This window comes from Lepidochelys olivacea (assembly GCF_965140295.1).
Source record: "Lepidochelys olivacea isolate rLepOli2 genome assembly, chromosome: 3".
In the NCBI taxonomy this organism is placed as follows: domain Eukaryota; kingdom Metazoa; phylum Chordata; order Testudines; family Cheloniidae; genus Lepidochelys; species Lepidochelys olivacea.
In genome coordinates, this window is record NC_140413.1 from 125,925,395 (window position 1) to 125,938,995 (window position 13,601).

General features: G+C 39.7%; 1 protein-coding gene across 2 annotated transcripts in view; it reads right to left on the reverse strand.

The window, feature by feature from the left end:
- PDE10A (phosphodiesterase 10A) overlaps positions 1–13,601 on the reverse strand; it is a 337,153-nt gene that overhangs the window by 51,844 nt on the left and 271,708 nt on the right. The window contains exon 22 of one of the 2 annotated variants that reach the window (XM_084623496.1): positions 2,356–8,214. The exons of the other annotated variant lie outside the window; for it this stretch is intronic. Coding sequence (XP_084479622.1) covers positions 8,097–8,214 — 118 coding nt within the window. The 3' untranslated portion in view covers positions 2,356–8,096. Of the gene's footprint in view, positions 1–2,355; positions 8,215–13,601 lie in introns of those variants that run through there. 2 annotated transcript variants of the gene reach the window in all.

Consider the following 13,601-nt stretch of genomic DNA (forward strand, 5'->3'; position numbering starts at 1 on the left):
TGGTATTTCTGGTCTGCCTATTCCCCACAGTATTTGGACACTGATGGTAATATTTTCAAAAGTGCCTAGCAGATGCTTGAAGTCCCTCTGGTACGAGTGAAAATTTTACCCCGAGACTTGGAAACTAGGGCTCTTTTCTGGACCCATAGTTTTGATTTATTGGTGCAAGATGCTGTTCGTGTAAAAACAGTGTAATTAGAGGTAGTTCTCTGTGAATAATGTACTGAATCAACAGCCATTTTCGCTGTATTCTCTCACGGGTGTTCAGGTGCTGTGACTGCAAAGATTACCTAGACCTTCCAGTAATCTTAGAACATAAAGGAAAATTACTTACCTGCTGTAATTCAGCTTTTCCAAAGGTGTCATTTGACTGGATTCCTATTGTTGGGTTTCAAGTTTCCAGTGTGAGACAAGAGGGCACTCTTGTTGTTCTCAACAGACTTTTGACTTTCAAGCACCAAGTGGTGTTCTGTGTACATATCAGACACCAGGACCTTCTAACATGTATCCCTTGGGTTTCTTCATGAGCAGGAAGCCAAGAGCTCCCTCATCTCCAAACAGTATTTATGCCTGATATAAACTTTCCTAAGACAAAATGAGCAGAAAGTTACTGAAATTCAGCTTCCCAACTCTGAGGGGAATGAAGGTGTGGGTGAGCAGTCAAGTAATATTTTCAGAGAAGCTCTCTGAAGATACCTGGGGAACTCCTGGCTCTGTTGAAGACACTGGTAGTTTTGTCAGACTTAAATGGCACCAAGATTTCATCCCCCATATTGATGTGGATACCTATATTGGAACCTGATCCCAAGTTCATGAAATGATCCCCCCCAGTAGCTTCAATGGGTTTTGCATCAGGGCCTTGGAAACTAAAATGTTCAAAGGAAGTATCCACAAAGCAGTACATTCTCTAACTTATAAGGGGGTAAGAAAAATTCAGAGGCATTTTTGTAAGTCTCAAGAAACCCCTTTCATCAAACAGGAGGTAAAAGAGTTGGAGAAAATATTACTGGGTGGGTAGCAAAGAGTCACTGGCATGCAATGTTCTCTGCAATGTAAGAGCAACTACATTGCCTGTACTGCAAGAAGGAAAACATGAAAAGAGCAAAGGACGTGCTCTATTGCCACCAATTTGAGAAGCTGGATCAAATAGTAACCAATTGGTCCAGAATACTAGTTCTTACCAACAATAAAAAAATTGGTGGAAAGGACCAGGTTAATAAAGAATTTGCAGAAACATTGTCCTTGTGCAAACGTGTTGGGATAGGGGAAAATGTCAAACTAGGATGAGAAAACCTTTGTCCTACACACAGGTCAAATCTCAGCACAGTTAATGTATTAGAACATTGGTCTTGAGGTTGAAACAATCCACAGTTAGATAAAAGGAGCTGAGTCTAGAAGGAAAAGGGAAGGGGTTTGTTTCCCTAAGGAATTCGGAAACAAACTTCAAAACACCCTAAGTGAAGGTGGAAAAAGACAAGCTACAATATGTCCAAAATAGCCTCTGAAATATCTCTGAAGGAGGCACTCAACTCCAGCACAGCAACAAAACTAACTGCATGAGTGAGAAAGACAATGCTCCTCCCCTCAGAAGAGCTGAGGCTGTTGATGTGCTCAGGACTGAGGAGTCCCATATGCCATATCAACACACCATAGCTGACAGAGAACTGAAATTCCCTTATCAACCCCGATTTCAAAGTCCTAGTTGGTTATGAAGTTGAAGGGCTAAGAAAGAAATCGGTTCTCCAAGCAATCTACTGGGAACAGGGCACTGAAAAAAGGATACAGAGCACTGTCCAAGTGGAACTGAGGTCTGCAGAACTGGACCTGGCCTCTATGGCAGCAGTTCCAGCAAGGAGCTCCTTTGACAAACTCAATAAAAAAAAAAAGGAACTGGAGGGGAACATTACACAGTTGGGATTTTCATGCTTTTTAAGTGTGTGGACCCAAATCATAATAGACATTGTTTCATGGATCATCTCCCTTTGATTCAGGACATCATGGATCTCCCTTCCCCCTCCACATACTATCAATCACATAAAATTCTTGTGCCAACTATAGCAATTGCTTACATGGAAAAATAACATAAAGAGATAATATATGTATTTGTATTAGTCATCTAATGCAAGGCAAGAGCTGAAAACAGAGGGAGCCAACAGCATCTGACCAGCCAGTTCTCCACTGATCACTAGTGAGTGCCCTGTGTTCAGTGGGTGGTCTTTTGAAAACTGTTCAGGAGGGCACTGAGGCACCTACTCTAATGTCTTGAAGGGTCAAAAACCATTGAGAGAGATGAGAGTTCCTGCCACTCATGCTGGAACTTTGCTACTTAAAAGTAAGAGTCCAGTCACCATGGTATCTTTAGATGTATTTTTATTATAGTGATCACCATTAAAAAGTCAATGTTTCCCCATAGCTACCCACCATTCTATACCCGAAATAACACATTTCCCTGCACATACAACAAGAAATCTCAGTTACTATGGGCGAATGTTGATTTTTAATGGCAGCTACAGATGAATCTCATTTTGACAGAAGCATATATAAAATCACCTGTTGTATTGAAATTAACTCATCCATGTTATTTTCTACAATTGTCAATACTACCTCACATGATCACATGCTAACCCAACAGAAGGCTCTTATGGAGCAAGGATTTGTTTGTATAGCATCAAGCAGAATCCCCGTCTGGAACGTCTGAGTACTACTGTTATATAAATAGTAATAAAAGGAGGAGTGGCAGAATTATAGGTACTGTAATAAGGTGCATTCATATGGTCTTTTTTTAAATCTGTAATTTTGTCTAGCCATTTCTACCGTGAGGTTTGTCTTAGCACACCTAGCTCTTCCTGGGAACAAACCTTTTCTCTCAGTTAGATGTACCTGTGTGGCTCATGAAAAACAGGGTTTGGAGCATAAGAGTTCTGAAGGAAACCCATGTAAAGAAACTATTCTAACAATACTAATTTTTTGCCCCCTTTCCTCCTCATCACTGTGCCTAGACAAAAAGGGCCACAAATCTTTTCAAGCAACATATATGTAGTTCCAAGGTGCTGGAAATAGATGGATTGTAAATGTACTCAATTAAATTTAATTGTGAACTAAAAAGGATAGCCCAGATCCTCAGCATGGAAATCAATGTAGCTCTGGCAATTTACACCAGCTGAGGATCTGATTGTAATTTTAATATTTAACATACAGCAAGACATATTTTGTTATAGAAAATAGCTGCAACAGCAGACGTTTGGAAAAATGCACCTTAACTGATAAGTTGTCACATGTACAGAAAATCAAATGTTGATCTTTTTCATGGATTCCATTGCCTTTTGTTCTTATTTCTCCTTGTATTTTACTTGTAGTGGATCAACAAACATACACACAGATCCACAAGAAGTCCCTCTCCCTCTCCCCCACTCACAACACCACCAAAAAATGAACATAGAAAATATTAAAAAACTCTGTATTCAGTAATATTCACACCAAAGTGTATGGATATGTATATATCCATTAAAATTATGAACATTTCTAAATATATTTTATGTATCATACATATATTTATATGTATAATTACATATCCACAGAAGTTATCTTGCTGTGCTAAAGCCAGCAATTAAAGCAGAAACAGGTTTCACAACAGGACACCCATATATGCATATGTACTGGCTGTTTGGTTTGTTAATTTATTTACAGCTTAACTATATCATAATAAATGATTACTGCTCTATTGTACAAACATAATAGTAAAGGTTGTTTGTTTTTTAAATACAAAGACTGCAAATGAATACATGAAAAAATACACACCATGTACAGTATTTATAATTTATAAATGCAAAGGTAAGACCTCTTTAAATTATTGCACTTGCATTTTTTTTTACAAAGAAGATAGTTTATATGTGTCATATATATAAAATCAATTTTTCAGCTCACTAGATGTCAAAGTTGAATGTTGTTATCTTGAAGTTTTTTCTTCTTCACAGAACTGCCCCCCCATCCCTTGAATTTTGAATATACATGGATCTACTCTACAAACCAGTTTGATCTACCCTGCAAACCGGTTGATTACTAACTTTTTCAGTTTTTGACAGAGCATACACCCAAATTACAATCGAGCACAGTTTTTGGTCAGCAAGCAGACAAAAAATAGTTGTGATGTGCCTTTGCTAGATTGGGATACATAACCTAAAATTTGAATATGAGTATCCTTATAGGAGAGTATAGAAAGTCACTTACTCTCCTTAGAATGAACAATTTACTGCACCATTTCACAGAATGGCAACTATATCACAGTGTTTTAGGCAAATGCATTTCTTCAAGAAGGTTGCAACTGTCTGAACAGGTAAGGGACTTGAGTATTTCTTTTAGATAAATAATGCTCTATGTTGCCCTTACAATTTTAACACTAAGTGGCCTGAACACAGTAACAGCAAGAGACTGATTAGCTAGTACAAATATTTCTACTTCGAAATTTGCAATCCATACAGATTATTTAAAACACACCTAAGTACTGTGTACTGCGTGCCATATGAAAATGTAAGTGCCACACTGCATGCCTCCGAGAATCTAATTAACATATTTGAGAATGTGCTCCCATTTAAAAAAAAGCAGTACATTATTCTAATGTAATGCTTCTACCATGCTACAATTTATAACAGTGTAGCTGCAATGTGCTGACCCATTACAGTAGAATATTGCACTATCTGACAAAAATTCTTAATGTGATTACCGCAGTAATGGAGTTTCCAGCAAAGCTTTTATAGAATATACAGTATATTAAGTGAAAGCTAAAATGGCTAATACCATCCTGTGCCAACCACTTTTCACAGGTTGGCTATGTTTTCCGTATTCATTATGTTCCAGGTATTGTTTCAAGATGCATCAGCAGGAGCTATGGCTGAATATGCATCCTTCTCAAATTCAGCTTCTTACACCTACTCAAAAGAATGCTCAAATATGGCTTGAAATAGTCCCTTTTTTCTATTGTTTTGTTTAGAAGGGAAAAGATCATTAAAACTTTAATAAAAACAGTGCTCTTTTGGGAATAAAAACTATACATTTTACAAGACTTCTAGGAAAAATGTCTGTGCCAATTTTTTAAAAGTTCTTATTCATTTTGTGTGACTACATTTTTAAAGAGACAAAAACTCAGCTGACATTTGACCACAAAAATGGTTGTGTCAGATGTTTAGTTGTTCTATTTGCCAGCACAAGTATAAATTTTTGGACAACCAAATATTCAACATGGACCTGAGTCATGACATTCAAATGCAGACTCAAACTTCTTCTTAGATTAGGGTTTTCAGTTCTGGGATACTGATTTGGGTTTACTTCTGTCAAACACCTGGATGCCTAAAATTGCCCTCACTAAATTAGTCTATAGGACAAATAGATGCAACTTAGAAAATTTTGCCCATTAAGACTATTATTTTTGTTGGTGCCTAAAATATAGGTAGGCTTTGTCCGTATGGTTTTACTCTTTTCCCCTGTCTTACTCCGGAGGAGAAGAAAGGGGGTGGGGGGACTGTATTAACTCTAATGGAACTTTAACAAACTATTTTAAGTGGTTCAGGTTACTCAAAATGTCAAGTACCAATATGGTTGTCTCACCACATTAATAGAACTATTTATTGCAACTTTGCTTAATTCGTTAGGGAAATATTTAAAGCACCTATATGATACTGCCAAGCATTTTCAGTGACGACTCATGATTTAGTTAATTTCGATTTTACAGTCACTGACTGGAAATCAGACAAACTTTCTGTGAAATGAATATAGCATGTGACAAGGAATATTTTGCAACACTGACAAGACCAGCAAATAGAGGGAGAAGGGGACAGTAATAACAGACATGCTTGAGCCATGAAAGAGATTTTCAATATGAGTTGTTTTGGGTATCTCACAGATATACAGACAGACTGTATTTGAGGCCACCACTGTGAAGTTTCTACATAAATCAGTAACTCTGTGTCCCAAGTTCTTTGCTTGCAGTCACGCAGGCTGCGTATGAATTGCGTTATTTAAACCAGAACTGATAAGGAATAAAGTAGAGGACACACTTACGTCGATCTTGTTTGTTTAGTTTGATAAAATTGCATCCTTATAATTTTTTTTCATTCCCAAAAAATTCACTGGTGACTATGCAGAGAATAACAGCATTTAGTATTGGCAAAGCAAATTGAGCGTTGCATGGATGTTGCTAGACATCCTTTGTCCCCTGTATGATTCAGATCTGAACTTCAAATAAAAAGATTTGATCAAGATACCCCAAATCTAACCCTACATGGTATTTTATGTACTGCAAAGGCTTATGTATACGTTATGTGATTACAGATCACAAACATATACTGGTTTGTGCTCAACCAGAACAGAAGGCAAAGCTCTTCAGGGACCCAGACATTTTAATAAAAACAAATAATAAGATGCATGCTTATTAGATCAATACAGTTCAGTAAACAAGAGATACTACCTATTGCCTTTAACTGCTGACCGTACTACTTCTTTGTATTTATACTACACGGTAGTGCTGTCACTGAACCACTTCAAGACTTGCCTATCTGCAAGCAGGTAAGAAGAGTTGATTAATAGAACGTAGGCGCGGTGGCGCAGATTACACAAATGCAGGGTTGCTACCGACCGGGGTATAGACAAAATGTACTATATACTGAAAGTTTATTTTATTTTTAAAAAGAAAGATTCAGGGTCAAATTCTGTATATTGAAAGTACACCCTTTGCAACCACATTAAAATCAAAAGGGTTGCATAGAGCATAAGGCCCAAAACTGCAAACTGTTATACATGTGCTTAATGTTAAGCACATGCATAATTGTTTGCAGGATCAGAGCCCTATATCAGCACAGAATTTCTTCCACAGAGTTTCAGTTTTCTGAATCAGTTATTTTTCTGCTTATTTAGGTAGCTCTAAACTTGGAAATGTTTGCTGAACTAGAAAAAAAAGCAAACATAAAAAAGGTAAATGGCTTCCCTTTTTTCTTTTTTTTTTGTAGTAGAAAACATACAGTACTGGTGAGCAACATAAAAGCTAGTCAAAGAAAAATACTTTCCTTTTATTGTGATGGTACCGCAGTAATGCCTAGTATACCTGACTTTTCTGACAAGGCTCCTACTTCCAGCAGAAAGTATTGTATGTTAAACATGTCTCTCTAATATTTTCTAAAATATGACTCACCACGAAAAATATTAGCATGACCACTTGACATATAGCTAGCTAGGCAGGCAGATCTCTGCTATTACATTCAAACTTTAGCCCGTCATTTTAGTCAATGTTGATAAAAAGGTCCAGCCTGAAATTATATAAGCCTGCATCTTTCCTTACTGGAGATAAATATCCAGTACTTCCAGTGTATGAATGGATGAGCTCTCTAGCTTTTCACATAATTACAAAAAACCGAAACACAGCCAGTGCTTTCAACATTTAACTTGAGAAATAAAACAGTTGCTCTGTGATACCTAATAGAATTTTTGGAGCCTTGAACCTAGAAGTTGATTTTCCTTCTGTCTGCAGCAAGATAATTCAAGTACTGTAACTTCAGTAAAAGTTACAGCTCCAGAGGTTTTCTGCTAAATTTCAAACTGATTACCAGTAGATCACACATAAACATTCACAATAGCAATGTGTAAAATGTTCTATTTATAGCCAAGAACTCCCAAGTGACACTGGTGTTAAATCCAGCCACAGTACAATATAATAAAAGTACCATTGAAACCCTTACTAGAAAGATACAATTTTAAAAGTACCCCCTAATATTTTTCCCTTCAGTTTTGAATTAAGGCCTCAGCAATGTAGCCCATGAGAAAAGGCCAGTCTTTTATATTCACATGTCATAAGTTTGCTTTGACAGCTGATTCTGAAGCAACTGAGTTGTCAGTCTCTCTCTGGTTATGTTGTGTCACTGATGTTAGACAGGAGACTGGTGGACAGTCACCTAGCTGAGGTAACTCTGTAGGTATTACCTCCACAGGCAGATCTGCTTCTCAGCATCTGTAGCTTTTTTTTTCCTTTCCAAAAAAGAAAAAAAACCAAACCAAACAAAAAATGAACAAAGGAGAGATGCCTTAGAGTTAAAGCAATTTGTCACGGCTGTTTAGTCATCAATCTTCACAGGAAGTGAATCTGAGGTCTGGGGATCATGTGATTGGGACGGAATCCATAATGAAGTTTCCTCTCCTTGTGTCAATTTCTCCCATTGTTTGAGATTTTCCCTGGAGATGCAAAAAGAGCAAAGCCTGTATATAAATTTAACAGTTCTTTCCTAATAAGTTCTGCTACATTATACCAACAGAAGTAGCTTTATGGAGTACATAACACTGGTCTATAATAAAGTTTTTCTTACTACTGTATTTATTTCATCTTATTTCTTTCTGTCAACACCACATTTTTAATCTTGATGCCTATTTTAGGGAAGTATATGCTGGCTATTGCCAGGATCCTGTGTGTTCTGCAATTCAACAGCAGCCAATTTGCCACAGAATTCACCCCTTGCTAAAGAATTGTGCTAAGGAACCTGCTTCCATTTCTTATAAAAATTGAATTTCTAATCCTCATCATTGCAGAGATGTCTTTGAAAGCATGACGTAATGCCGTGATGCCTGCTCAAGGCTGCAGAGAAACTGAAACAATAGCTTTTGAGAGATGTGACCTGTCCCATACCTCACTCAGGGAATCATGGACTTTGTGGCAGCCTAATTTGTTGTTTTTCCAGGATGCCACAGAATTCAGCATTCTTGCCATGCCATTTGCCTCTATGGAAGCCATGGAAGCCCACAATTCTTCATGAAGTCCTCTCTCCATTTAGAGCAGTAAGACAATACAATTCTGCTGGCCAAAGTAGCTAATGATATTTTAGATATTAGGATTATTGTATTAGTCAGTCTTCTCCAAAGCAAAGGGCCTTCGAATAAGGGGGGGTGTTCTTGTCTGATATTCTCCTTCCTAGAGGAAGAGAGTGCTCATTACCTTAGAGCCTGGCCTACCCTATCTTTCAAGTCTCCAAACTTTGGTTTTACAAATCATAAAAGTATCAAATAACAAAGTTGTACAGGGAGATTTTGGAAAATCAGTAAAGTACCTGAAACCACTATTGCTTATTGCTAAAAGCAGCCAAGTTAGCAGGCCGTAAATTGGCCATGCAGCAACCTCAGCTTAACCAAGGCAGGAGGGGAGGGGGTTTTGGGTGCCACAGAAAGGGCAGCTTGACCCCACGTCCTTCCTGACAAAAACTGTGTTGAAGTTGCGGATACATGCATTTTAGAAGAGCAGGATGTGCCACAGGAATGTCCATTAGGGCTTCAAGGCTGCAAACTCTGGGAAAATACCCACACCTGATTAATCAATAATCAGAAAGAAACCTCTTACTTGACCGTTGAAACTGCTTGGTTAACAAGTTTTCTTTAAGTGACATGTCATTGTATTATTAATGTATAAATAAGGGGGAAAAAGTTTGAGGTAATGGGACTGCATTCCTCCTCTGAATGCGTCTTGTGTTCCCCACTGGCAGACAGGCTGCTGCTGTGCCACTCGAGAGTCACACTCAGCTTTGGTAATTATCGAGGGTTGGGGGTGTTTTACTAACCTGTGGCGGACGTGTGAAAGTGCTTGAGACTAAGTAAAGTTTAGCTTTAAGTGAAAGCACTCCTGTGTTGTCCTGTTTGTGCCAGCCATCTATCGGTCGGACAGCCGTGTCTCCCCTGATTTATTTCCTGACACCACCCCGCACAGAGCAAAAGTTACCAAGAGCTTTGGGTTGAAAAAACCCCAGGTAACACAGCTGCTTACAGCTTAAGTATCTGAATGGAATATGGAGCCAGAGTTTCACGTGGTGTAAACTTGTATCACTCCAAGGACTTAAATTGGATTATGTCAATTTATATTGCAGTGGATCTAGTGAGTCCATGATATTTACATATGGTCAAAATCGACCATTCAGTTTTCAAATGCAGAGTAAAGGACAGCCATACTATCTGAGCTTTAACAAATTCACTCCATTCTGTCCTACCAAGTGTCTAGTTATGTAGACAGACTCTCAGACAGATGTCTGCAGTGAAGGAATAGGAATACAGTAACTCCTCACTTAAAGTCTTCCCAGTTAACGGTGTTTTACTGTTACATTGCTGATCAATTAGGGAACACACTTGTTTAAAGTTGCGCAATGCTCCCTTATAACGTTGTTTGGCAGCTGCCTGCTTTGTTCACTGCTTGCAGAAAGAGCAGCATTGGAGCTCGTGGTGGGGGGCTTGGAACCAGGGTGGACCGGCAGCCCCCCACTCCCCTAAGTTCTCTGTGTCTGGACAGTTCAGCTGTCCCTCCCTCACTGCCTTGTGCTGCTCCTGCCCTCTTCCTTGGACCTGCCCCTGGGAGCCTCCTGCTTGCTGTGCAAGGGCAGGGCGGGGGGGGGGGGCAAAGAGGGGTGTTAATGTCAGGGTGTCCCTCTTGCCCCCCCCCCACTTTATCCATCTCCATAGAACAGGGCGGTGACACGACAGGACTTAGGAGGGAGGGAGCTTGATGGCAGCAGCTGCTGTCTCAACTTGCTGATCTACTTAAAAGGGCAATGTACTTAGAGTGGGGTCAGCCTACTTAAAGGGGCAATGCGCATCTCTCTCTCACGCACGTGTGTGTGTCTCTCTCTCTCTGCCATGATGTTTTTGATAAGCCTAAAATTTTGAAAAGTTTTGGGACAACCCAAAAAAGGGGTTTTTTTGGAACTTCTGACAATTATATGCTGTGCAACCTTATGCATCTTATTTACCCTCCCTTATCCTTAATTTCCATATCTCTAAAATGATGATAATAATGCTCAACTACTTCACACAAGTATTGTGAGGCTATGTACATATTTGTAAAATAAGTGCAAAACATAATTAAGGCCAGTCACGTGACTGAGGAGTTCCTGGCTTCCAGTCCTGAGGTTAATCCATCAATCATGTGGCCTCTAAGAAGACTTCTTTCCCACCTACTTCATAATGAAAATATTTAAGAACATATTTTTGAGCAAAAGTGGATTTCTGATTTCAAAGACATCCAGCTAATGGGAAATATTTCATGAAGAAATTCATCTGGAGTTTTCATAAATGTAAAACATTTTGAGGAAGTTGAATACTTTTTTTTAATTTAAAAAAAAAACAAAAAAAAAACAAACAACCAAGACAGCATAATTGAGAAAAATTGTGATGGGAACCAGCTCTGCTACAGAATATGCAATTTGTCTTTAGGCCACAGTGGACCAGCCAGCCAACATCTAGCTTTCAGCTGTTGATATTACTGGATGACTATTTTGTACTTCCTGCGTGGGGTAGATTACTAATCTAGCAATTAGCAAGGTTGCAAGATCGCACAAGCTACCTCTACAAGACAGCTGACTGATTCACAGTCAATTAAGATTGTTTACAAGTAGTTTTATAGGGAACTTTAAGTGAACTAATTTTTTTTTTTTTTAAATTCTCAGGATTAGCTTTGGTCTTTTGTTTCTAGCATTAGGAAGGGAGTCTGGAGCCTCCAACACCGAAGGGAATGAGACATAAGGTTCCACTGAGGGAAACTCAGTGTAATAACAAAAACTATGTTAAAGCAGATAGGAACATCTGGAATAGGCAGAAGTAGGTCTTGCTGCCACAGTTACATTTAGGCAATTGGTGGGCTTACATCTGATATGTAGAAAAGGAGAGAATGCAGAGGAAAAAAGGTATGTGCATGCATGGGTGGGAAAGAGTTAGGAATAGCCTCCATCACAATGAGATCTAGAAGTGGTAGTATTTATTTTATTTAGCATTTGCATATTTGCTGAGCCAAGCAATGTGGCCAAGTGGCGCTCTCGGAGCCCATCAATGAATTTAGTTAGCGGGCACTACTCAGTAATGGATATAACTGCTTGATCTGTGCCACAGCTGCAGCTTGCATTGTCTCGAAGATCCCAGTGGTGCTGGTTGGCTGCACAGAGGCCTTGCCCAATCCCGGATCGACTAAGAAGGACCCACTGATGACATGGCAGGTCGAAGCTGGGTGGGTGAGCAGAAGGGTCTGTGATGAGGAACTGATTGGTGGTTGGTGTTAAGCACCAGTCTTCCCGCCACAGGGATTCTGCTGTCATGTCCTGACGTAGCAGCCTCGACCATGGTGAGTGTCATAATGAAAGACATGTAGCTAGTGGGCTAAAAAGGGCGTTGAACAAGGGCAAGTTTGGATTGGCATGTCCCTTCTCAAGCAGTTTGCCAGCTGCAATCTCCCTCCTGACGTAAGGGGGGATCAATGTGGCTCAGAATTGGAAGCTATGGAAGATGAGTCAGTCAGACGGTTCCTGTGATAATGTGTATTGTTGAGCTGATTTGCATGTCAACAAGTTTGGTGTTCCCTGACCGACTCCATACTGGCACACAGTATTCTGCTATTGAGTATGAGATGGCAAGGGCTGAGGTCCTTAGGGTTGGAGCATCTGCTCCGCATGAAGAACCTGCCAATTTGCTGAGAAGGTTGTTGTGTGTCTTGACCTTGTTGTATCTTGCTCAGGTGGCTTTTGCAGGTCAGTGTTCGGTCAAGGGTCATGCCTAAATAAATTGGGTAAGCTTCATGCTTCAGCCTCTGGACATTTATTATGATGTTTAGTTCCCTCTTAGTGTTTGCATGGTGGAAGTGGTATGTGCTAGAGACTGTCCTGCTGGTGCCATGTCTTGAAGTAGTTAGCCAGCTTTGCAATGTTATCACTTCTTCAACTCAGAGAAAGTCGGAGCCTACAGCCCACAGCAAATGCTGTCTACAAAGATGAACTTCTGTGACTGGATTGGTGGCAAGTCACTGATGTATAGGTTGAACAAGGTTAGGCTAGAACAGACCCCTGGGGTAACCTGGCTAAAACAGACCCCTGGGTGGCAATGGATCAGCATTCTCATTGCACCACCGGTCAGTACCCAGTACAGTCCAGGGAAGCTAATGATCCTCCTAGCAAACCAAATTCCGCAAGTTCATACTTGAAGAATCCCAGTATCGCCACTTCCCGTAACCCTAAGAAATGGTAGTGTCACAATGTAAACAGTGTGTGTTTGTACCCACACCACGTCTCACACACACACACACGCATGTAGCTAAAAGCCTGTGCTTCACCTACGTGTGGCAGTTGGGCCAAGTAAGCCACCATCTGAGTATTCATGTCATATAACCAATGGAACTGTTGTATGCAAATGCTGTAGAGCAAGGGTGGTGATTTGTTGACTTACCTCTGAAATCACGTTAGTTCTAGGTCTGTTGGCATGGCATAGATACTTACCTTGCTGTCACACGGATATAATCTGCAAAGTCAAAGTGGCTGAGAACTTAAAAATTGGATGATAACAGACTGTGTATCCCAGTGATGACTGAACCTGGTGATATTCTGAATTAAAAGAGCTTTCAGCCGAGCTTGTAGCTGTTTCCATCACTTCACGCTGACTCAGACGTTGTAGGCTTCAGAGTGACAGTTCTGGAATCTTATTTTATTTATACTACGTATACACAAACACACACACTTCTGGACCTCAAATGTATATTTTAGATGGAGGAGTGGATGGACAGAGAGAGAGAGAGAGAGGATTTCCTTCTATTTACTTTACACTGCCACTGT